Source organism: Oncorhynchus clarkii, chromosome 28 (genome assembly GCF_045791955.1).
Source record: "Oncorhynchus clarkii lewisi isolate Uvic-CL-2024 chromosome 28, UVic_Ocla_1.0, whole genome shotgun sequence".
Lineage (NCBI taxonomy): Eukaryota > Metazoa > Chordata > Actinopteri > Salmoniformes > Salmonidae > Oncorhynchus > Oncorhynchus clarkii.
Genome location: NC_092174.1, coordinates 682,428 through 709,539, shown reverse-complemented (window position 1 = coordinate 709,539; position 27,112 = coordinate 682,428). Strand labels below are relative to the sequence as shown.

Below are 27,112 nucleotides of genomic sequence, written 5' to 3'. Positions count from 1 at the left end.
ATATTCATAAAAAGTCTTGTTTAAAGTTTGCCACAAGCCACCTGGGAGACACACCAAACATGTGGAAGAAGGTGCTCTGGTCAGATGAAACCAAAATTGAAGTTTTTGGCAACAATGCAAAACGTTATGTTTGGCGTAAAAGCAACACAGCTGAACACACCATCCCCACTGTCAAACATGGTGGTGGCAGCATCATGGTTTGGGCCTGCTTTTCTTCAGCAGGGACAGGGAAGATGGTTAAAATTGATGGGAAGATGGATGGAGCCAAATACAGGACCATTCTGGAAGAAAACCTGATGGAGTCTGCAAAAGACCTGAGACTGGGACTGAGATTTGTCTTCCAACAAGACAATGATCCAAAACATAAAGCAAAATCTACAATGGAATGGTTCAAAAATAAACATATCCAGGTGTTAGAATGGCCAAGTCAAAATCCAGACCTGAATCCAATTGAGAATCTGTGGAAAGAACTGAAAACTGCTGTTCACAAATGCTCTCCATCCAACCTCACTGAGCTCGAGCTGCTTTGCAAGGAGGAATGGGAAAACATTTCAGTCTCTAGATGTGCAAAACTGATAGAGACATACCCCAAGCGACTTACAGCTCTAATCGCAGCAAAAGGTGGCGCTACAAAGTATTAACTTAAGGGGGCTGAATAATTTTGCACGCCCAATTTTTCAGTTTTTGATTTGTTAAAAAAGTTTGAAATATCCAATAAATGTCGTTCCACTTCATGATTGTGTCCCACTTGTTGTTGATTCTTCACAAAAAAATACAGTTTTATATCTTTATGTTTGAAGCCTGAAATGTGGCAAAAGGTCGCAAAGTTCAAGGGGGCCGAATACTTTCGCAAGGCACTGTATATACATAATACATCATATTATTATTATAACAATGTCATCTTTCAGTCACGCATAAAGACTCAACTTTAAACACTTTTTTTCTCACCCATTTACACACAATACCCCATAAACATGTTTTTGTACAGTTTTGCTAATTTATTGAAAATGAAATCCCCAAAATATCTCATTAACATAATTATTCACACCCCTGAGTCAATACTTTGTAGAAGTATGTTTGGCAGCGATTACAGCTGTGAATCTTTCTGGGTAAGTCTCTAGCAGCTTTCCACATGTGGATTGTGCAACATTTGCGCATTTGTGCAACAATTCTTCAAGCTCTGTGGTTGTTGATCATTGCTAGAAAAAAAAATGGATTTTCCCCAAACATAACACTTTGTATTCAGGGCAAAAAGTCAAGGGGCGTGAATACTTTCTGAAGGGACTGTACATGGGCTCCGATACAATACATAAATTATACGTTTTAGTTTGAAATTATTCGGTGCGATTCGGATTTATTAGAGGAACGAATCGATGCGGTTCAATATGATATGATGCACTAACATTTGTTGCATAAGCACATTCATTTTTCATTCTAAATTTAAATCTGCTGCTGATGGAGCTCTTGAGCTGGGCCCCTCTGTGCTGTGCTGTGTGTGTGTGTGTGTGTGTGTGTGTGTTGAGAACTGTGTAGCACAAATGGAATCACTACAATGTTGTTGATCCATCCTCAGTGTTCTCCCATCACAGCCATTGAACTCTGTAGCTGTTTTAAAATCACTAATGGCCTCATGGTAACATCCCTAAGCAGTTTCATTCCTGTCCTGCAGCTCAGTTCAGAAGGATGACTGTGTCTTTGATGTGTCTGGGTGGTTTAATACATCATCCACATAATAATTATTAACATGACCATAGTTAAAGAGATATTCAATGTCTGATTGTTTATTGTTACACATCTACCAATCACTGCCCTTCTTTGATGCTTTTGAAAAGCTCTCTGGTCTTTGATGTTGACTCTGTGCTTTAAATTCAATACTTGACAGATGTTGTATGTATGGGGGACAGATAAATGGTTAGTCATTCAAAAATCATGTCAACCCCTATTATTTCACACTGAGTGAGTTCATATAAATTATTATGTGATTTGATATGCCACATTTTTGTCCTGAAATAATTTAGGCTTGCCTAAACAAAGGGGATGAATACTTATGCAAAGACTATATTTTAGTTATCATTTATATTAATCTTGAAAATATATATATAATTCTACTTCTACTTTGAATATTACAGAGTATTTTGTGTGCATGGTTGACCAAAAAATTACAATTAAACCCATTTGAATCCCACTTTGTATGAATACTTTTGCAAGGCACTGTAACTAGAGTGCTGATGTGCACCTTGTGTATTCTATATACTATCCTAACTCACAACAGTAAGTTGAGACCCCAACTGAGTCCCCCACCAAAAATAATAATAATTTGGAAGTTGATCCAAGGGTGTTAAAAGGGGGGACAGAGTTACCCATCCCTACCCTAGATGCTGTCAATTGCCCAACTTATAGGCATGCCCAATTAAGGCATATATTTTAACAACGTGATGTTGTGCTCCAAAGGAATAACTTGAAATAACATGTAGGTTGATCAAATAATCAAAATAAAAAGATGATTATGTATTAGCCTAGTGGTCATCATGTAAATTAAGTCGCAATGGATAGCCTACTGTTGCATGTAACTGGTTAGAACAGCTCATGAAGTGTCCTAAATATCTGTCGACTAGGTGTGGCTATTATGACTAAAGAGGCTTCATGCAAAGCTTTTATTTTTACCCATAAAAGTAGGAGTAAAATGTCTCTATTCTCAGCACTTATGACCGCTTTGTGGATATGGCGCCTGATCACAGCATTCAGGGTTGTCAAGGCATACTTACCCAACCTCAGAGAGAACTCATAGAACTTCTTTAGTTTCCCGACCAGTGGGACCACAGCAGCCCAGGCTCGCTCCTGTACCTGGTCCTCACTTGGATTCTGTATCGCCTGGATGAGAGTGAATGAGTGAGTGAGAGGATTAAAATGTCAGATGAAACTCCTCAATGGACCCCCTTTACACACAATGAGACGGTTTGAACAACAACAACAACAAACAAAAAAACATTTGTAAGAAGAATTCAGAACATTTGCACAGAAAAAAAGTGATCAGTAGCTGAAGACAAACTGGCTCTCCTGTTTCCATGGCAACCATGAACAGTAGCCTGTATCAAGCCATAATTGGCTACTGGTTATGAAAGCCATAGAGTTTGGCATAACATTTATAAATGTCCTTTGTATTTAATTCAGTGGTATTAAAATGTTGTGCAAAGCGGCGACACAGGGACCCCCATCATATGTTAGCAAAATGTCCATGTCAAGAAAGCTAACCAGCTGCCAGCGGCACTTGCCGCGACAGGTACTCGTGGGAGCTTTTTCAAAGCCTGGCAGATAATCCAATGAGTGTAATTTGCTCAATATTAGAAATTGAGAAATAAAGTTCACATCTTAAAAAATATGAATACTGAAGGTACATAAAATGAAGGTACATTCATAAAATGTTTTTAAAATGTTTTTTAAAAGAATATTGCCTACTAACTGCTGTACCTCGGGGCCGCAGACCTCAGGTTGAATACCTCTGCACTAGAATGCTAAAATTTTCCAGTATTTTTTCCAGAAAATTTGCTAAGATTGAGGAAATTTAACCAAACTCTGGTGTTTATTAACTTAACCCACCTGTCGTATCTCTTCTCCTGCTCCGTTGTAGGACTGCAGGTCATCTAGGATAGCCAGAGCCTCCATCAGTACCTCGTTCACCTGCTCCCATACTGCCCTCTCTGCCTCTGTAGGCTGGGCATCTGAGTAGGTCAGGAAGCAATTCAGAGCAAACATTGAAACTTTTATAGTATGTTGAAGCAAAGTGGCGCAGAGTACCAGTATTCATCTGTGCATCAGTGAGAGCATTGGGCATTTTTTGGTGTGATTCCTTTTTAGTTGTTAATTATCTCTACATGCAAAACAGACAAAAATAGTGCAGGGTAGCACTTAATAATAACATCATGTAATAAAGCATTTATAATGGATTAGTAGATAGTTTATTCATCATTTAGTAATAATTACTCCCAAATTTGTAAAGTTAGTAACCTAGGTATTCACACATTTATAAACAACTTTTTTATAGTGTTTAATAATGATTCCATTTATAAGATGTTTAATATAGGTTCTTATAAACCATTCACTAATCATTAGTTTAGTATTTTTGCGTGACCTCATCTAAATTGTGGGCTATTTATGAATACCTTATAAATGTATTGAGTGCCCAGTGTAATTTCTTACAAAACGATGGACATGCCATTTGTAGACATTCCAGCAGTACCTGATGATCCTTAAGGATTTATTTTGAGACCTTAAGGAGCATCAGGTAGTCTCGGAATGTCTACCAATGGCAAGCCCATCTTTTTGTGAGAAATTACACTGGTCATTCAAAACATTTATAAAGTATTTATAAAGTATAAATAGCCCACACTAGATGAGGTCATGCAAAGACTTAACTAATGATTAGTAAATGGTTTATAAGGATATTAACATCTTAAAAATTGAGTAATGATTACTAAATAATGAATAAACTATGTACTAATCCATTATACAGTACATTAAGTGGAGATATTATGTCTGTACATTATAAATAGTGTGTATGATTTCCCACCCAAGCTCGTCCCATCACCCCAACGGGCATGGCTACTCCCTCACCCTACTCCCCGATATCTAAAGAAAGAAAAACAGAGAGCTTTTTCCAAAAATATCAAATTATGGATTTTTTATTAGGGAAAATGTTTATTTTTTCTCAAGCCCATTTTTGCCAGATTCCTTCAATTCAGGTAGCTCTTTCCTTCTCTGTATCCTACCTACGTGGGCCTTCTAAAGATTATTTGATCCATTCTACCATATTTTTTAATCCCGACTCGCTTCTCTGCATTTCTCCCTCTCTCGCCCTGCTAAACCCCATAAACTAACCCTCAGCTAATTCCAAATTCTGACCTAAGCTACAAATTCCAAGATGAGGGGGGAATAGAGAGAGCTGGGAGAGGTTTTTGAAGGCACAATCTGATCCTCCAATCAGATTTCATGCCATGTAGCATTTCCAGACCCCGCTGTGCCTGTGAAGCCCTTAAAAATATTTGATCTAAATTTGATAGGTAAGCCTGATGCTCCTATGCTTTTCGCATCCCAATCCAATAGATTCACCAGATACTCTGTGAGGAAAAAAACTCCAGTTGTTATGGAAATGTGGATAAATAGAACAGACTGGTATTTTAGCCTTACCATGAACTGTTGCCTTAAGAGAACTATGCAAATCAAGGATCTGAATTGAACCGGATGGAAGTCATAAGTAGTCTCCAACATGTTGGACCAGAATTAAGAGGAAAAAGAGGGCCATGGATTTGATACTTTGCTAATAACATGGTTGAGTTTGTACAGGGACGAGCTGAATGCATGGAACGCAATCTTTTAGACAACTTCTAGATAACATCAGGGCTGAGGATATTTTAGGCTTGGGGACAATTTGTAGTTTAGAGTAGTCAATTCAGGAAATAAAATGAAAGTAACAAGTTTGTTTTAATTATCATTTCACCCCAATACACCACCCTACCAGTACTTTTTTCTTTGGAGGAATCAGTGGCGCTATAGATGTGATGTGTGCATGAATGCGTGTAAATCACTTACTCTCAAAGTCCAGGAAGAAATTCCCTGCATTGTTGTCTATGTCCCTGGTCAACACCTTGATCAGGTTCCCCATTCTGGCAAAACAAGAACCTAAACACAGGGGGGTGGGTAACATTAGACATGCATGACAGGCTCATCCTTATTTAGTACCCTCACGATTCCTGTGGGCATTGCGGGGCATGTACGTCTGTGTGATTGTGTGTCTTTGTGAGACCATATGTCCAGAAAAACGTGCATATTGCATGACGACTTCAAGATTAACATACAACAGAGTCTGCTTGTTTGAGTGTGTAAAATGCGTGTGTGTACGTGCCTGCCTAACCCTCTCTCAGCCACCTGCTCAGTCACGATGGACACATCTGGACGCCACAGAGAGCGTGACAGAAAACAGCTGCAACTTGGGGACAGGAACAGGGGGAGAGGAGTGTGTGCATATGTTTGTCGTGTGTGTGTGTGTGTGTGTGTGTGTGTCAAGCATTCGTGCGACACCACATTAACTCTTCCCTCACTGCCAACTGCCACCAACAACAGGGCTTAACCTGACTAATTCATCGTAAGCACAGGGCTATACTACAAATAAGGATTGATGAGTTAGCCAGCTAACTTGCCTAAATATTCTGAAAAAACGTTTTATTTTGAAGATGGATAAGCTTGAAATGGGCATGGTTTAATTGATGTAACAAATGAAAAGACATACAGTTGAAGTTTACATACACCTTAGCCAAATACATTTAAACTCAGTTTTCAATTCCTGACATCTAATCCATAAACAATTCCCTGTCTTAGGTCAGTTAGGATCACCACTTTATCTTAAGTATGTGAAATGTCAGAATAATTGTAGAGAGTATGATTTATTTAAGCATTATTTATTTCATCACATTCCAAGTGGGTCAGACATTTACATACACTCAATAACTATTTGGTAGCATTGCCTTTAAAATCTTTAACTTGGGTCAAATGTTTCGGGTAGCCTTCCACAAGCTTCCCACAATAAGTTGGGTGAATTTTGGCCCATTCCTCCTGACAGAGCTTGTGTAACTGAGTCAGGTTTGTTGGCCTCCTTGCTCGCACACACTTTTTCAGTTCTACCCACACATTTTCTATAGGATAGAGGTCAGGGTTTTTTGATGGCCACTCACACACCCCCCCCCCCGCGCGCTTCACGGTTGGGATGGTGTTCTTCAGCTTGCAAGCCTCCCCCTTTTTCCTCCAAACATGACCATGGTCATTGTGGCCAAACAGTTCTATTTTTGATTCATCAGACCAGAGGACATTTCTACAAAAAGTATGATCTCTGTCCCCATGTACAGATGCAAATCGTAGTCTGGCTTTTTTTATGGCGGTTTTGGAGCAGTGGCTTCTTCCTTGCTGAGCGGCCTTTTAGGTTATGTCGATATAGGACGTGTTTTACTGTGGATATAGATACTTTTGTACCCGTTTCTTCCAGCATCTTCACAAGGTGCTGTTGTTCTGGGATTGATTTGCACTTTTCGCGCCAAAGTACGTTCATCTCGAGGAGACAGAACGCGTCTCCTTCCTGAGCGGTTTGCGTACTATTGTTTGTCCAGATGAATGTGGTACCTTCAGGCTTCTGTAAATTGTTCCCAAGGATGAACCAGACTTGTGGAGGTCTACAATTGTTTTTCTGAGGTCTTGGCTTATTTCTTTCGATTTCCCCATGATGTCAAGCAAGAGGCACTGAGTTTGAGGGTAGACCTTGAAATACATCCACAGGTACACCTCCAATTGACTCAAATGATGTCAATTAGCCTATCAGAAGCTTCTAAAGCCATGACATCATTTTCTGGAATTGTCCAAGCTGTTTAAAAGGCACAGTCAATTTAGTGTATGTAAACTTCTGACCCACTGGAATTGGGTTTTACACATGCAATGCAGCCCAGACAATGCCCTAAAAAAACTGTGATATTCTAAATAGACAGGATGCAGCTCGTGATTACGGCATGTAATGCTTCTTCGTGCTGTTGACCTCATATCCACATCCATATTGTCATCTACTCATGGAAATTGTTAAAAGGAAAGTTGAGAATATTAAGGTTTTTTAAATGCTGCCCAGACAATAATTCAAACACAGTATTTTAGATATGTTACAGTAAATCCAAAATGATTGATTTTATACATGTATAGTACCAATCAAAAGTTTGGACACATCTACTCCCATTCAAAGGGTTTTCTTTCTTTTTAAAATGTTCTACGTTGTAGAATAATAGTGAAGACATCAAAACTATGACATAACACATATGGAATCATGTAGTAACCAAAAAAGTGTTAAACAAATCAATATATATTTTATATTTCAGATTCTCCAAAGTAGCCACCTTTTGCTTGATGACAGCTTTGCACACTCTTGGCATTCTCTCCACCAGCTTCATGAGGTAGTCACCTGGAATACATTTCAATTAACAGGTGTGCCTTGTTAATAGTTAATTTGTGGAATTTCTTTCCTTCTTAATGCATTTGAACCAATCAGTTCTGTTGTGAAAAGGTAGGGGGAGTATACAGAAGACAGCCCTATTTGGTAAAAGACCAAGTCCATATTATGACAAGAACTGCTCAAATAAGCAAAGAGAAATGACAGTCCATCATTACTTTAAGACATGAAGGTCAGTCAATCCGGAGAATTTAAAGAACTTTGAAAGTGCAGTCGCAAAAACCATCAAGCACTATGATGAAACTGGCCATCATGAGGACCGCCACAGGAAAGGAAGACCCGGAGTTATCTCTGCTGCAGAGGATAGGTTCATTAGAGTTACCAGCGTCAGAAATTGCAGCCCAAATAAATGCTTCAGAGTTCAAGCAACAGACACATCTCAACATCAACTGTTCAGTGGAGTCTGCGTGAATCAGGCCTTCATGGTTGAATTGCTGCAAAGAAACCACTACTAAAGGACACCAATAATAAGAAGAGACTTGCTTGGGCCAAGAAACACGAGCAATGAACATTAGACTGGTGGAAATTTTTATAGTCCACATTTGAGAATGTGGGGGTGCTGTGCTGGTGACACTGTCAGTGATTTATTTAGAATTCAAGTCACACTTAACCAGCATGGCTACCACAGCATTCTGCAGCGATACGCCATCCCATCTCGTTTGTGCTTAGTGGGACTATCATTGTCCTGTTGTTTTTCAACAGGACAATGACCCAACACACCTCCAGAAGGAGAGTGATGGAGTGCTGCATCAGATGAACTGGCCTCCAAAATCACCCGACCTCAACCCAATTGAGATGGTTTGGGATGAGTTGGACCGCAGAGTGAAGGAAAAGCAGCCAACAAGTGCTCAGCATATGTGGGAACTCCTTCAAGACTGTTGGAAAAGCATTCCAGTTGAAGCTGGTTGAGAGAATGCCAAGAGTGTGTGAAGCTGTCATCAAGTCAAAGGGTGGCTATTTGAAGAACATAAAATATATTTTGATTTGTTTAACACTTTGTTGGTTACTATATGATTCCATATGTGTTATTTCATTGTGCTGGGTTGGAACAAAAACACACAAAACAAAACAGAAGACAGGTGTTGGAGACTCCTGAGGGGTATACTACAAAGCAGAATCGATGAGTTAACTTTGATAAGCAACCAAAATGAACTACAGATGTTCTGGTTCGTTAAGAAAGCTTAACTTTGAAAAGCAACCAAGTTCTGGTTCATTAAGAAAGCTTAACTTTGATAAGCAACCAAAATGAACTACAGATGTTCCGGTTCATTAAGGAAGCTTAACTTTGATAAGCAACCAAAATTAACTACAGGTGTTCTGGTTCGTTAAGAAAGCTTAACTTTGATAAGCAACCAAAATTAACTACAGATGTTCCGGTTCATTAAGAAAGCTTAACTTTGATAAGCAACCAAAATGAACTACAGATGTTCCGGTTCATTAAGGAAGCTTAACTTTGATAAGCAACCAAAATGAACTACAGATGTTCTGGTTCGTTAAGAAAGCTTAACTTTGAAAAGCAACCAAGTTCTGGTTCATTAAGAAAGCTTAACTTTGATAAGCAACCAAAATGAACTACAGATGTTCCGGTTCATTAAGGAAGCTTAACTTTGATAAGCAACCAAAATTAACTACAGGTGTTCTGGTTCGTTAAGAAAGCTTAACTTTGATAAGCAACCAAAATTAACTACAGATGTTCCGGTTCATTAAGAAAGCTTAACTTTGATAAGCAACCAAAATGAACTACAGATGTTCCGGTTCATTAAGGAAGCTTAACTTTGATAAGCAACCAAAATGAACTACAGATGCTCTGGTTCGTTAAGAAAGCTTAACTTTGATAAGCAACCAAAATGAACTACAGATGCTCTGGTTTGTTAAGAAAGCTTAACTTCAATGTGTGTTTGGTTGTTGTATCAATTAGATCATGCCCACTTAAAGCTTACCTTTCAAAAATGTAATTAATAATATTTAGGAACATTTGCTGGCTAACTCCTTGATCCTGCTTTGTAGTTTACCCCTCTAGTCTACTGCATACCCATGTATCTGTGTATCTTTGTAGTTTACCCCTCTAGTCTACTGCATACCCATGTATCTGTGCCATGGAATAAAAGGGGAACGAGTGAGCACAGAAAAATGCAAAGAGCAGGAGAGGTGTGATCCGCAACTTGGGGGAAACCTGTGTGAACTTGCCACCCATCGAGTGACTGTGCATACATGTCTGACTGAAACATGCGTCTGAATGAACATACTTTGCACATCTAGTTGAATGCTTTAGTGGGATCCACAATGAAACATTGTGACATACTAGACAGAATGAACATTTTGTAGAGGTGTACTATTTACGCATCGCAGGTGTAGGCCTATGGACTTGTGTGCTTGAAGTACAACTCAATGCATCATTTCACCAGTTATTCAATTAGGGAGAGGTCTACATACAGTATTGTTTATTCCACCAAGGCATGCTACCACCAACTACTGAATCTGAGCGTTAGCCTCCTTTTTGCAGAGGCAGGCCTGCTATGCAGCCTCTGTGTCTTGAGCTCATGTACACACACACACACACACACACACGTACACACACGTACACACACGTACACACACACACACACACACATGTACATGCACACACGTACACACTAGAGGTCGACCGATTATGATTTTTCAACGCCGATACCGATATCCATTATTGGAGTTCCAAAAAAAGCAGATACCGATTAATCGGTCGATTTTTATATATTTGTAATAATGACAATTACAACAATACTGAATGAACAATGAGCACTTTTATTTTAACTTAATATTATACATAAATAAAATACATTTAGTCTCAAATATATAATGAAACATGTTCACTTTGGTTTAAATAATGCAAAAACACAGTGTTGGAAAAGACAGTAAAAGTGCAATATGTGCCATGTAAGAAAGCTAACGTTTCAGTTCCTTGCTCAGAACATGAGAACATATGAAAGCTGGTGGTTCCTTTTAACATGAGTCTTCAATATTCCCAGTTAAGAAGTTTTAGGTTGTTGTTATTATTATAGGATTTTTCTCTCTACACCATTTGTATTTCATATACTTTTGACTATTGGATGTTATTATAGGCACTATAGTATTACCAGCCTAACCTCGGGAGTTGATAGGCTTGAAGTCATAAACAGCGCTGTGCTTCAAGCATTGCTAAGAGCTGCTGGCAAACGCAGGAAAGTGCTGTTTGAATGAATGCTTACGAGCCTGCTGCTACTTACCACCACTCAGTCAGACTACTCTATCAAATAATAGACTTAATTATAATATAATAAACACACAGAAATATGAGCCTTAGTTTCCAGATTTGACCATATGACCTATCATTTCAAAAACTAAATGTTTATTCTTTCAGTGAAATAAGGAACCGTTCCGTACTTTATCAAACGGGTGTCAACCCTAAGTCTAAATATTGCTGTTACATTGCACAACCTTCAATGTTATGTCATAATTATGTAAAACTCTGGCAAATTAATTACGGTCTTAGTTAGTAAGAAATGATCTTCACACAGTTCACACAGTTCGCAACAAGCCAGGCGGCCCAAACTGCTGCACATACCCGGACTTTGCTTGCAAAGAACGCAAGAGAAGAGACACAATTTTCCTAGTTAATATTTCCTGATAAATGAATTTGTTTTAACTAAATATGCAGGTTTAAAAATTTATACTTGTGTATTGATTTTAAGAAAGGCATTGATGTTCATGGTTATGTACATTGGTGCAACGATTCTGCTTTTTTCGCGAATGCGCTTTGGCGAAGTTGAAGTAGGCTGTGATTCGATGACAAATTAACAGGCACTGCATTGATAATATGCAATGCAAGACAAGCTAGTTAAACTAGTAATATCATCAACCATGTGTAGTTAACTAGTGATTATGTGAAGATTTTATTTATTTATTTTTATTTCACCTTTATTTAACCAGGTAGGCTAGTTGAGAACAAGTTCTCATTTGCAACTGCGACCTGGCCAAGATAAGGCATAGCAGTGTGAACAGACAACACAGGGTTACACATGGAGTAAACAATTAACAAGTCAATAACACAGTAGAAAAAAGGGGAGTCTATATATACATTGTGTGCAAAAGGCATGAGAAGGTAGGCAAATAATTACAATTATGCAGATTAACACTGGAGTGATAAATGATCAGATGGTTATGTAAAGGTAGAGATATTGGTGTGCAAAAGAGCAGAAAAATAAATAAATAAAAACAGTATGGGGATGAGGTAGGTGAAAATGGGTGGGCTATTTACCAATAGACTATGTACAGCTGCAGCGATCGGTTAGCTGCTCAGATAGCAGATGTTTGAAGTTGGTGAGGGAGATAAAAGTCTCCAACTTCAGCGATTTTTGCAATTCGTTCCAATCACAGGCAGCAGAGAACTGGAACGAAAGGCGGCCAAATGAGGTGTTGGCTTTAGGGATGATCAGTGAGATACACCTGCTGGAGCGCGTGCTACGGATGGGTGTTGCCATCGTAACCAGTGAACTGAGATAAGGCGGAGCTTTACCTAGCATGGACTTGTAGATGACCTGGAGCCAGTGGGTCTGGCGACGAATATGTAGCGAGGGCCAGCCGACTAGAGCATACAAGTCGCAGTGGTGGGTGGTATAAGGTGCTTTAGTGACAAAACGGATGGCACTGTGATAAACTGCATCCAGTTTGCTGAGTAGAGTGTTGGAAGCAATTTTGTAGATGACATCGCCGAAGTCGAGGATCGGTAGGATAGTCAGTTTTACTAGGGTAAGTTTGGCGGCGTGAGTGAAGGAGGCTTTGTTGCGGAATAGAAAGCCGACTCTTGATTTGATTTTCGATTGGAGATGTTTGATATGGGTCTGGAAGGAGAGTTTAGAGTCTAGCCAGACACCTAGGTACTTATAGATGTCCACATATTCAAGGTCGGAACCATCCAGGGTGGTGATGCTGGTCAGGCGTGCGGGTGCAGGCAGCGAACGGTTGAAAAGCATGCATTTGGTTTTACTAGCGTTTAAGATTGATTTTTTTTCTATAAGATATGTTTAATGCTAGTTAGCAACTTACCTTGGCTCCTTGCAGCCACAAGGTCCTTTTGATGCTTCACTCGCGTAACAGGTGGTCAGCCTGCCAAAAGGTCTCCTCGTGGATTGCAATGTAATCGGCCATAATCGGCATCCAAAAATGCCGTACTGATTGTTATGAAAACTTGAAATCGGCCCTAATTAATCAGTCGACTTCTAGTACACATGCACAAACAAAACATTTTTTTTTTACCATGGACACTTCTACAAAGGTTTTGTAAAGGATTTATAAAATAGTAAAACGCAACTACAAAGGAGCTACTTTACCTTCATAACCAATTTGAATGCTTGCTAAATATTGAACCTCAGCAACATAAAGCATTCACAAAAGATTATGGAGCAAACATGAAGCAAAGCAAGCATGTAACTAAATTCTTTAGGAAGTGTGTACATTATGTACAGATAATGTCTAATTAATATCTATAAACAACAGAAATCTCTTTAGAAAACTACATCTTATTGACCAAGCACAGTGTTTAGAATTTTAAATCTAGGAGCTCTGAGAAGGTGTAATATTAGGCATTGTTATTGCCTAGGGGTTTAAACTCAGTGATGCACAACAGCAATAGTTGCTTTGACATTCTGACTGCCGATACCACATTTTACAATAAGTATTATGGTAAACACATTAAAGGGCACCCTCCCACTGTTTTAGTACAACGCTGAGGGATGGGGCCTGGGAAATGTAACCACTCTCACAGAGCTATTGATGCAAGGACTGACCATCCATGGTATACAAATTATAGTGTTATCCTTGTTTTGAGGCTAGACAGTGTTTGTTCACAAACAATGGAGTACAAAATGCTTATATGTTGGATTCTGATGGGTTAGACATTTGAACTATTCTAACTATTTTAAGTTATATTCTATTCTTAATAAAATATAATTATTTAAAAGTCCAAAAATAGATGTACCAATCACCGATTAGCACTGTAAATGGATACATTTCAGAAGAATGAACTTTACTAGAGTCAAGCTGGGATTCAATCCGATCATACGTAGACCATGTGTATTTTAAAGAAAATGTTACGGTTTCTGCAGAGTTCGCATTCAAGGAAAATGCTGCAGATATTGGCTCAATTGAAAATTACCTTTAAAGCCACAATATGTAGAAATGTCTCCGCCATTTCCTGGTTGCTAAAATTCTATCATGTTCGACTCATTTCAGTTTGTGACAAAATCAGTGTACAGTCTAAATCACTGAGAAATAGCGCACACAGAAGGGATCTACCGCTTGCTGTCAATGAGAATGACAGATCGATAAACACACATTTATTTTTGCATTTGGTCAGGTCGCCCGCTACATACTGGAACTTTAAAAATGTCAAGCATGCTACAGCGTAATTTTGGATTGAACCCTGCCTAAGTGTTACCCTCAATTCAATTTATCATGCTAATTTCTAAAGGAGGGTAAGATGACGGAAAAGACAACTCAAAATATGTTGAAGGCTTCTGGGGACTAGTTCACATTGCTTTAGTCCTGCAGCGTGTTGCAGAGTGTTTAAAGACGGATGTGTCAATTTTATAGTGTGACAAATGTGCTACATCAGACACAAGCCACCCAGGAAGTTACAAAGTATCAGACTGGCATTTCCTCTGTATTTGTGTTTGGCTGTCTCTCTTGTCTTCTCCACTCAATTCTCTTTTTGGCAATGTGTCAGTGTCTATCTTCAGTCTGTCAAACAGACATGCCAAGCTTAACAACACATTGAACAAATTGTAGCCAACTAACAAAGGTAAACGCTACATCTGTTGGTGACATACACCAGAGACAAACTCCAATTTCTCTTTCAGACCAGCAATAGACCATTAGTATAGCAGCAATGTGGTCTAGGAAAATCCAGAAGTTTATTTAACAGATGCGAAATGCAGTGTATGATTGTGATAACATGTTGTATTCATGATGTAATCATCATGCTACGTTCATGTTCTCTGCAACTTTATGTAAACAATTATATCACAGGTAAACCTAAAACATACAAGGAAGGAATAAAAACTTCATAACACCATTACCAAAACACTAGCATCCATGAAAGACCGCTGGCATACAGGAGAGAGACAAGAGGCCAAACACAAATCAACACTTACAGAGCTAGCTAGTCAGACAAGTATCTTTGCCTTAAGGCTATGTCAAGCAGCACTTAAGTTATGCTGCAGCACATAGAAATGCCACCTTCTGGTCCTGCCCTATGCAGACTAAACCTACACTTATGCTCTCTTATCATTTTGATTTCCATAACACTTCTTAGGCTCAAAATTATAGTATTCACACACCAGAGATACAGTTCCCTCTACATACAGTACCTTGAACACGTATACATTCTTCTGCTGCAAGGTAAATGTTAAGGCAGAATCTACAGTTGAAGTAAGAAGTTTACATACACCTTAGCCAAATACATTTAAACTCAGTTTTTCATAATTCCTGACATTTAATCCTAGTAAAAATGCCCTGTCTTAGGTCAGTTAGGATCACCACCTTATTTTAAGAATGTGAAAGTAATAGTAAAGAGAATTATTTATTTCAGCTTTTATTTCTTTCATCACATTCCCAGTGGGTCAGAAGTTTACATACACTCAATTAGTATTTGGTAGCATTGCATTTACATTGTTAACTTGTGTCAAATGTTTTGGGTAGCCTTCCACAAGCTTCCCACAATAAGTTGGGTGAATTTTGACCCATTCCTCCTGACAGAGCTGGTGTAACTGAGTCAGGTTTGTAGGCCTCCTTGCTCGCACACGCTTTTTCAGTTCTGCCCACAAATGTTCTATAGGATTGAGGTCAGGACTTTGTGATGGCCACTCCAATACCTTGACTTTGTTGTCATTAAGCCAGTTTGCCAAAACTTTGGAAGTATGCTTGGGGTCATTGTCCATTTGGAAGACCCATTTAACTTCCTGACTGATGTCTTGAGATGTTGCTTCAATATATCCACATAATTTCCCTACCTCATGATGCCATCTATTTGTGAAGTGCACCAGTCCCTCCTGCAGCAGAGCACCCCCACAACATGATGCTGCCACCCCAGTGCTTCACAGTTAGGATGGTGTTCTTCAGCTTGCAAGCGACCCCCTTTTTCCTCCAAACATAACAATGGTCATCATGCCAAACAGTTCTATTTTTGTTTCATCAGACCAGAGGACATTTCTACAAAAAGTACAATCTTTGTCCCCATGTGCAGTTGCAAATCTGCACATTATCTGGCTTTTTTATGGCGGTTTTGGAGCAGCGGCTTCTTCCTTGCTGAGCAGCCTTTCAGGTTGTCAATAAAGGACTCATTTTACTGTGGATATAGATACTTTTGTACCTGTTTCCTCCAGCATCTTCACAAGGTCCTTTGCTGTTGTTCTGGGATTGATTTGCACTTTTCGCACCAAAGTACGTTCATCTCTAGGAAACAGAAGGTGTCTCCTTCAGCGGTATGACGGCTGCGTGGTCCCATGGTGTTTATACTTGCGTACTATTGTTTGTACACATGAACGTGGTGCCTTCAGGCATTTGGAAATTGCTCCCAAGGATGAACCAGACTTGTGGAGGTCTACAATTGTTTTTCTGAGGTCTTGGCTGATTTCTTTCGATTTTCCTATGATGTCAAGCAAAGAGGCACTGAGTTTGAAGGTAGGCCTTGAAATACATCCACAGGTACAACACCAATTGACTCAAATGATGTCAATTAGCCTCTCAGAAGTTTCTAAAGCCATGACATCCTTTTCTGCAATTTTCTAAGCTGTTTGAAAGCACAGTCAACTTAGTGAATGTAAACTTCATGCACAAAGTAGATATCCTAATCGACTTGCCAAAACTATAGTTTGTTAACAAGAAATTTGTGGAGGGGTTGAAAAATTAGTTTTAATGACTACAACCTAAGTGTATGTAAACTTCCGACTTCAACTGTATTTCCTGCTATTCAATGGCCATTTAATTTAATGATACCGAATATTTTGAGTAGAATATAACTTATAAACGCCTCAGAATAACCCAATAATGTAATTTTTCACCCCCAAAAATATTGGTCGACCGAGAGCTGTCTATTCTTTCCACCAATCGATTGGTTGACATTTCTTAATTAGATTGTGCTCAGACAGTGCTGTGTTGAAAAAATGACAGCGAGTGATTGTGTGACTAGCACCCGTTGTCTCTCTGTCCTCCCTGCTGCTGCGACAACTACAGAACTTCATCAGTGTTTATCGTGCTGTCCATGTTGCTGAAGCTACAACATAATTACAGCAATTTCTGACTGAGAAGTCCTGATACCGAAACTGATTCCCTATTCCTCAACTCTTGCTGTCTTTACATGACACATGTATGCATCGCATGTAGGTGACCAATAGGGCCTGAACTATAGCATATCATAGTCACATCAATATATTGGTTATAACAAACTCCAAACACATGTGACAGCAAAATGGATGCAGAGGACGTGGCAAATAAACTCTAAACAGGGGTATGTTTACTGGTTGCTCGCGAGGTAAAGGGGAAGTCAGATGTGTGGAATAAATTTGACTAGTTGTGGAAAATACTGGAGATCAAGAAAAAGAAGGTAAGGAGAAAGTACTCCGTGCATAATATGTGGGTCAAACATGTGCTGTTAGATTACAATATAATTTTTCTGACCATTTGGAACAATGTAAACAACACTAAATACATGACAAGCGTACCAGAGAGTCTGTCGTAATTTGTTTGTAAAGCCTTTATTACAGCGAAGACTAAAAACAGTCACATTCATTTGTGAATGCAATTTCCAAAATGGAACGGTGTATTTTTTGTTTATGCTAATTCTCCAAGGGTCGCTTTATTTTAAAACTAAAACTAAAATGCTTGATTGCATTTCAAATCATGAATGACTCGTCTGCTGTGTGATGACATGAACAAATTAATGACTGACTGATACAGTAACCTATATAATTTTGAAATATAGGCCTAAGTGAGTCACGGTTTTAAGACTAACACTCTTTGGCCTGCAGCTCGGTGGTGGTTACACAAAGCTGCTATACTAAGCCTAATAATAACGACATAATAATAACGATACGGAGATCAAGAAAAAGGAGGGTTATTTTTATTATAAATATTACTTTTCTGACAATTTGGAAGAGTGTAAACAACACTAAATAAATGATAAGTAATACCAGAGAGGCTGTTCTAACGAACAAAAAGTGTAAAGCCTTTATTACAGCTTAGCAAACATTAAAAACAGACACATTTGTGAAATTGTTTAACCGACATGTGGTTGTGTGAAGCTTGGTGTGAAGCTTAGTGTGAAGCTTGGTGCTCACTGAAACAGTAGGCTACTAAAAAAACACAAGCAGAAACAGGATCTGTCTTATTTCTGTAGATATATATGGATGATTTATGAAGCCAGCGACATTTAACAGTTAGGTTATTAATTACAGACCTAATTAAGTTGGAGTTTCCTCTCTCACTTTTCTTAGACAATAAGGCAGGGGCTGTTTTCTCGTCTCCTAACTCCGCTTCTCCCTCTACCGCATTGTTCTCAACACCAATATGCTGGTTAACTTTGCTATTATGCACATAGCAACATGGTCTAGGAAAAGGCTCAATTCAACAGCGCACTGATGTTTCAGAACCTCAGACAATGACCGCTATCCAATGCAGGAGAAAGTGCATTTGTTATAAAATAATAAAATGTTTATTAGTATTGCACCATTTCAATAATATATAACCAACAATATACCATTTCAGTAGCACATGTCTTAGTGATGGACCGTGCCATCCTCCACAATGGATTAGTCCACACAGACAGGAACCTATCAGACTGGTGTCTTGTACACCATTCAATTATTTAATTGTTTTGCTACTGCTCGACTAAAGAAATCTGTCAACATACTATCGACCAAACAATCAACCAGTCAACTAAATGGAGACGGCCCTATTTAAAATGTCAGTCTTTACATCTATGAATTTGAAAGTGGTTAGATTTCTCTAGCCCTGTGACAGGGCTGCCGTTGGGCTGATACATCTAGAATACCATGATGTGTAAACATTCTGCCAGAGCAGATGTAGAAGCATGAACAAACTCCATCACTATGTTACAACTCATAATCATTCCAATATTAGGAACTTCATCACTATGTTACTACTCATAATCATTCCAATATTAGGAACTTCATCACTATGTTACTACTCATAATCATTCCAATATTAGGAACTTCATCACTATGTTACTACTCATAATCATTCCAATATTAGGAACTTCATCACTATGTTACAACTCATAATCATTCCAATATTAGGAACTTCATCACTATGTTACTACTCATAATCATTCCAATATTAGGAACTTCATCACTATGTTACTACTCATAATCATTAAAATATTAGGAACTTCATTACTATGTTACTACTCATAATCATTCCAAGTTGAACTGGACTGACCACTTGCTCAGATTCTCTGCACCTTGGCACCCACTCATGCACACAACCACACAGACGTACACACACACACATCACAACTGCTGCTCTTAATAAACTGCTGAATTTAAACATTTGTCCCCCATCCCCACCCTTCCCCAATACACGTGTAAATATTGGACTATAAATTGGGCCTTCCTGTATTATACTGATGCTAAAATGTTTATTCTATTCCACTGAGCCATTTACTTTATGTTCGTATTCTTATATTTTATTATTTATTATTGTTGTTGCATTGTCTAGAAGGAACCTGCAAGTAAGCATTTCGTTGGACAATGTATACCATGTGTATCCTGTACATACGACTAATAAAACTTGAACTTAATTTAGCAAAAGGTTTACTCTAAAACATGACTTCTTAGAGAAATCAATATCAATAACAGTTAAATCTCCCAAGAAGACTTCCACTATTGGCTGGCTGTTCCAAATGTGGACAGACCTGAAAGGATGGCTCAAACTGAGAAGAGCCAATAGCGGCAGTCTTGGTTGATTTGAAGGAAGTCACCTTGCTGTGGATCTCATGTATATACTGTACTCGATACCATCTACTGTATCTTGCCTATGCTGCTCTGTACCATCACTCATTCATATATCCTTATGTACATATTCTTTATCCCCTTACACTGTGTACAAGACAGTAGTTTTGGAATTGTTAGTTAGATTACTTGTTGGTTATTACTGCATTGTCGGAACTAGAAGCACAAGCATTTCGCTACACTCGCATTAACATCTGCTAACCATGTGTATGTGACAAATAAAATTTGATTTGATTTGATGTAGCTAAGTAATAACTCTAACCACAAAGTGGTCCCACTTTGAAATGGAATTACAGTCTAGTATACTACATACACCAATATAGTACTTATAACTGCAATACCTGTTTGCAGCATGCACAATTTCAAGGGTTTGCAAATAAACAGACAATAGCTGAACATGAGGTGTTTACTCTACCCACTAGTAACTGACACCACAGCAAAGAGATTGAGAGGTTCATCTCATTACAAAGGATTTATACCAAAAGATAGCATTGCATTAGAGTCAGACATCAACTCCCACACTGAAGCTTTCAGTAAGTTCTCTGCACAGGTTTTTAACTAAAATATAGTATGATCTGTGAAGTACAAGGCAATACACAACTCCAGCAAGCAGAAGTAACAGACAAAGATCATTCTTAGTATGATAAGCCTTTAAAGCTGCAATATGTAACTTTTTGGGCTGTCCGACCATATTCACATAGAAATATAAGTGTTAGATCTGTCATTCCCATCGAAAGCAAGTCTAAGAAGCGGTAGATTTGTTCTATGTGCGTTATTTATATACTTCCCGTTCTTAAGTTTCGTTTTTGCGTCTTGTACTTTCAGTTTTGTACACCAGTTTCAAACAGCTGAAAAAAAACTATATTTTTGGTTCTGGAAAATATATTTCGCCGCTGTTTAGATGGTACAATGACTCTCTACACTATACTTTCTTGTCTTGTCACAAACCGAATTTAGGCTAATTATTCGAATTTTAAGAACCAGGAAATGGAGGAGCGATATCTGCATAGCGCATCTCAAGTCCTTTAATTTCCATGCAGAATCATCAACCTTGTTCTTACAGATGAAATGCATGTCAAAGCACAGGTGACAGTGTCCTTTCTGTGTCATCACTATTGCTTCCTAAAATCTTCTAAACGTCCTTCTGCATATATTGTAGTATCATTCAAGTGAATGCCGATAAGACCGCTTCTCTCCTGCTGCCTACCTTCTTTCTCTCCTGGGAAATGTTATCAAGGCTGAATAACTGTAGTCTACTTGTAACCTTCAATAAAAAATCTATTGTAATGTATCGTTACACAAAATTACATTGTTGCACAAAATAACACATCTCAAACTATAAGTAACAATGCATAAGATCGACAAAGCAAATGAGAGAATTTGGCGAATTAAATGCGTGTTTTGAATAAACAAAATGAGGAAGTGGTATAATTACTTTGAAAAGCTGCCTTCACATTGAGGAAGTATGAGAATAGTTTTGCTTTTTTCCTTTCAATTTGTAGACTGGCTCTATTCTCACAACAGCAACTATAACCATTTTGCTAATTATTTGACATAAGCATGATCATTCTTTGAGATGAGAATTTAAATCAACCAATTGCTTTCTCTTAGGCTATGCAATTTTCAGCCGTCGAGTTCATATCTGAGTTTGCTTTATCAGTTTATAACAATTTGAAGGATATAGGCCTAGGCTATCACTCAGGCGCCCAACTTAATTTGTTTACAGGCAAAAGTGTTTCAACATGCTACAACCAAAACATTAACACATTTTTTTAGTCATGATACCTGTTGCTAATGCTTGAAATTATGCTGCGCGTTTGTAGTAACCCTACATAGATTAATTGAAGACACTTTAGTACCTTCAAAGTGAAAGCACAACAGTAGATTACAGTCCAGATAAACACATACCTTCAAGCTCGAGAAAGTATAGGTCTACACCTGGAATCGATAAGGAAATCGTCGTATTAACACGTAGAACTCAAAACAACCAGGCCAACCCGGAAAAATGATGGTTGTCAGTTGCACAGGTTCCTTCTAGTACTGCGGATTATTTGTATGACGTCACCAGCCATCACCGAGAGGGCTGAACCGAGGTAAAGTAGGTTTTATATCAGACATTCAACAGACATTTGACGTTAAATCTCTTGCTCACAATCACTTTTGCATTGTCATAGAAACATCAAAACAAGTGCTAATTATTAAAAAAATGGCTGGCCTACTTTTACAACCTTTGATTTGCATAAAAAGTTGTGTTGATTTGATAGAAATAATCAAATCATATAAAAATGCATTTAAATTTTTTATCCTCAATACATTTTTCATGGATCATCATAGAAGCATCAAACTAAAACTAAATGATTCAAACCATCAATGGAACTGACACAAGGCATCAACGCCATACAAGTTTTGGTTTCGCTAATTGTGTTACAGAATTTCCTGCCGGTGACTTTTAGCACACCATCTCACAGCCCTCTCTCAGAGACAAAATATGTAACTGGCCCTTCCCACCTCTGGCCCGAACCAAACCGATTGGTTGCTAGGGATCAGGTTGCCAGGTGCCTTATCATACCGTGGGGTCAGCCAATCAAAGGCAGTCATCTTGGGTTGCAGATCCCCAATTCCTGTCGCCCCCTCTCAGCCTTCGTCAAGCAGTTGCCGAGAGAGCATCAAGCTCCTAGCATCAAGCTCCTACACCTCTTCCCTGCCCAAAACAACTAGACTCATATCAAAATTATTCAGCCCCCTTAAGTTAATACTTTGTAGCGCCACCTTTTGCTTCGATTACAGCTGTACGTCGCTTGGGGTATGTCTCTATCAGTTTTGCACATCGAGAGACTGAAATTTTTTCCCATTCCTCCTTGCAAAACAGCTCGAGCTCAGTGAGGTTGGATGGAGAGCATTTGTGAACAGCAGTTTTCAGTTATTTTCACAGATTATCGATTGGATTCAGGTCTGGATTTTGACTTGGCCATTCTAACACCTGGATATGTTTATTTTTGAACCATTCCATTGTAGATTTTGCTTTATGTTTTGGATCATTGTCTTGTTGGAAGACAAATCTCCGTCCCAGTCTCAGGTCTTTTGCAGACTCCATCAGGTTTTCTTCCAGAATGGTCCTGTATTTGGCTCCATCCATCTTCCCATCAATTTTAACCATCTTCCCTGTCCCTGCTGAAGAAAAGCAGGCCCAAACCATGATGCTGCCACCACCATGTTTGACAGTGGGGATGGTGTGTTCAGCTGTGTTGCTTTTACGCCAAACATAACGTTTTGCATTGTTGCCAAAAAGTTCAATTTTGGTTTCATCTGACCAGAGCACCTTCTTCCACATGTTTGGTGTGTCTCCCAGGTGGCTTGTGGCAAACTTTAAACAATACTTTTTATGGATATCTTTAAGAAATGGCTTTCTTCTTGCCACTCTTCCATAAAGGCCAGATTTGTGCAATATACGACTGATTGTTGTCCTATGGACAGAGTCTCCTACCTCAGCTGTAGATCTCTGCAGTTCATCCAGAGTGATCATGAGCCTCTTGGCTGCATCTCTGATCAGTCTTCTCCTTGTATGAGCTGAAAGTTTAGAGGGACGGCCAGGTCTTGGTAGATTTGCAGTGGTCTGATACTCCTTCCATTTCAATATTATCGCTTGCACAGTGCTCCTTGGGATATTTAAAGCTTGGGAAATCTTTTTGTATCCAAATCCGGCTTTAAACTTCTTCACAACAGTATCTCGGACCTGCCTGGTTTGTTCCTTGTTCTTCATGATGCTCTCTGCGCTTTTAACGGACCTCTGAGACTATCACAGTGCAGGTGCATTTATACGGAGACTTGATTACACACAGGTGGATTGTATTTATCATCATTAGTCATTTAGGTCAACATTGGATCATTCAGAGATCCTCCCTGAACTTCTGGAAAGAGTTTGCTGCACTGAAAGTAAAGGGGCTGAATAATTTTGCACGCCCAATTTTTCAGTTCTTCATTTGTTAAAAAAGTTTGAAATATCCAATAAATGTTGTTCCACTTCATGATTGTGTCCCACTTGTTGTTGATTCTTCACAAAAAAATACAGTTTTATATCTTTATGTTTGAAGCCTGAAATGTGGCAAAAGGTCGCAAAGTTCAAGGGGGCCGAATACTTTCGCAAGGCACTGTATATATACGGTAAGTACTGGGTATGTCATGGTTGCATCCACACTGGTAGGAGGAAAAGTGCCCCCTGTCCCCGCTCCGTCTGTCATGGCCCGGTATGTTTCTACTCGCCTGTCAGCAGGGGCCCATTTCATAATGGAGGATTTGTGGGACTTTAAAGTTTATGAATTGATGTTCTCATATGAATGGCATGTCATTTCTGCTATATGAATAGCTGTTCTTGGAAGATGTTAACTACTATATGAATCTGTTACTTTGAGGTTCTGGTCCTGTGAAACAAATAGTCAATTTCTCTCTGTGGACTAAGGAAGAAGAGACATTGCCCTACCCTATAACTCCCTAGACTCTAAGGGCACGGGGCTGGATTTCTACTAAGCTAACATATAGAAATATTTTAAGTTGGTCATACCAAGGATAGTTTAGCCATTAGATTTATAATTGTAGGATCCCTGTAGGTATAAAACGAATATAAAAAATATATAACAAAAATATTTTTACATGTATTTGATTAAATTTACTGCTATTATCCTTTCGAAACACTTTGAATAACAGATTCATACATGGAAAACCAGATAGTCAAAAAATAAATCAGAAGGACGTTTGTTTTGAAGTGTCTGTCCTATCTATGTGGTAGATCTACATCTCTTGTGTTTGTTAGAGTCTCATCTTTCGATAGAGTGGTCATAATAGTTTGTAGCCCAAACTGTTCGGCGTACAGACGTTTTCGTGAGAAGACCGAATTTCGTAATGTCTCCTGGACTTTCAAACACCTCCGTAGCTCTGCCACTTTTCACCGCAGATGCGGAAGGCCGATATCGGCAGATGCTGAGGATTAAGACTTGGCCCATAGCTTAAACGGACAGATTTTGATGGGGATTGTATTAATATGCTAAATAGATTTTCGCACAGGTGCATGCATTGACTCCATATTTTAAAATGATGTGTGCATGTGTTGGAGTGTCAGTGTCAGTATGTGTGAGTGTATGGGTAGAGTCCAGTGTGTGCACACAGTCAAAAAATAGTAAAAGGGTCTTTGCAGATAGTCCTGGTAGCTATTTGGTTAACTATTTAGCAGTCTTATGGCTTAGGGGTAGAAGCTGTTCAGGAGCCTTTTGGTCCCAGACTTGAATGGCTGGAGTCTGACCATTTTTAGGGCCTTCCTCTGACACCTCCTGGCATAGAGGTCCTGGATGGCAGGGAGTTCGACCCCAGTGATGTACTGGGACGTATGCACTACCCTTGCGGATGGATGCAGAGCAGTTGCCATACCAAGCTGTGATGCAGCCTGTCCAGACACTCTCCATGGTGTTGCTGTTGAACATTTTAAGGATCTGAGGGCCAATGCCAAATCTTTTCAGCTTCCTGAGGCAGAAGAGGCGTTGTCGTGCCCTGTTCGTGATTGTGTTGGTGTGCTTGGACCATGATAGGTCCTTAGCGATGTGAACACATGGAAGTTAAAGCTCTTTACCCACTCCTGTACAGCCCAGTCGATGTGAATGGGGGCGTGTTTGGCCAGGATCCTTTACTGGGATTCATGGACATTAGCTGCAGCCACCTCGTCCAGTCAGCCACCTCGTCCAGTCAGCCACCTCGTCCAGTCAGCCACCTCGTCCAGTCAGCCACCTCTTCCAGTTCATCTTGAGTTTTGATAGCCTTCAGCCGCACCCTCATACTACTCCTTCTCTGTTCCGCGGGTGATGTGGAGGTAAACCCAGGCCCTGCATGTCCCCAGGCACCCTCATTTGTTGACTTCTGTGATCGAAAAAGCCTTGGTTTCATGCATGTCAACATCAGAAGCCTCCTCCCTAAGTTTGTCTTACTCACTGCTCTAGCACACTCTGCTAACCCTGATGTCCTTGCCGTATCTGAATCCTGGCTCAGGAAGGCCACCAAAAATTCTGAGATTTCCATACCCAACTATAACATCTTCCGTCAAGATAGAACTGCCAAAGGAGGAGGAGTTGCAGTCTACTGCAGAGATAGCCTGCAAAGTAATGTCATACTTTCCAGGTCCATACCCAAACAGTTCGAACTACTAATTTTGAAAATTACTCTCTCCAGAAATAAGTCTCTCACTGTTGCCGCCTGCTACCGACCCCCCTCAGCTCCCAGCTGTGCCCTGGACACCATTTGTGAATTGATCGCCCCCCATCTAGCTTCAGAGTTTGTTCTGTTAGGTGACCTAAACTGGGATATGCTTAACACCCCGGCAGTCCTACAATCTAAGCTAGATGCCCTCAATCTCACTCAAATCATCAAGGAACCCACCAGGTACAACCCTAACTCTGTAAACAAGGGCACCCTCATTGACGTCATCCTGACCAACTGGCCCTCCAAATACACCTCCGCTGTCTTCAACCAGGATCTCAGCGATCACTGCCTCATTGCCTGTATCCGCTACGGAGCCGCAGTCAAACGACCACCCCTCATCACTGTCAAACGCTCCCTAAAACACTTCTGTGAGCAGGCCTTTCTAATCGACCTGGCCCGGGTATCCTGGAAGGACATTGACCTCATCCCGTCAGTTGAGGATGCCTAGTCTTTCTTTAAAAGTAACTTCCTCACCATTTTAGATAAGCATGCTCCGTTCAAAAAATGCAGAACTAAGAACAGATATAGCCCCTGGTTCACTCCAGACCTGACTGCCCTCGACCAGCACAAAAACATCCTGTGGCGGACTGCACTAACATCGAACAGTCCCCGCGATATGCAACTGTTCAGGGAAGTCAGGAACCAATACACACAGTCAGTCAGGAAAGCTAAAGCCAACTTCTTCAGGCAGAAGTTTGCATCCTGTAGCTCCAACTCCAAAAAGTTCTGGGACACTGTGAAGTCCATGGAGAACAAGAGCACCTCCTCCCAGCTGCCCACTGCACTGAGGCTAGGT

General features: G+C 39.6%; 1 protein-coding gene across 1 annotated transcript in view; it reads right to left on the bottom strand.

The window, feature by feature from the left end:
- LOC139386960 (family with sequence similarity 49 member Ba) overlaps window positions 1-22,120 on the bottom strand; it is a 54,311-nt gene extending 32,191 nt beyond the window's left edge. Inside the window, exons 1-4 of the mRNA XM_071132871.1 lie at window positions 21,985-22,120; window positions 5,587-5,676; window positions 3,598-3,719; window positions 2,766-2,871 (exon numbers count right to left, since the gene is read on the bottom strand). Coding sequence (XP_070988972.1) covers window positions 2,766-2,871; window positions 3,598-3,719; window positions 5,587-5,659 — 301 coding nt within the window. The 5' untranslated portion in view covers window positions 5,660-5,676; window positions 21,985-22,120. The remainder of the gene's footprint in view (window positions 1-2,765; window positions 2,872-3,597; window positions 3,720-5,586; window positions 5,677-21,984) is intronic.
- Between the last annotated feature and the right edge of the window lie 4,992 nt (window positions 22,121-27,112).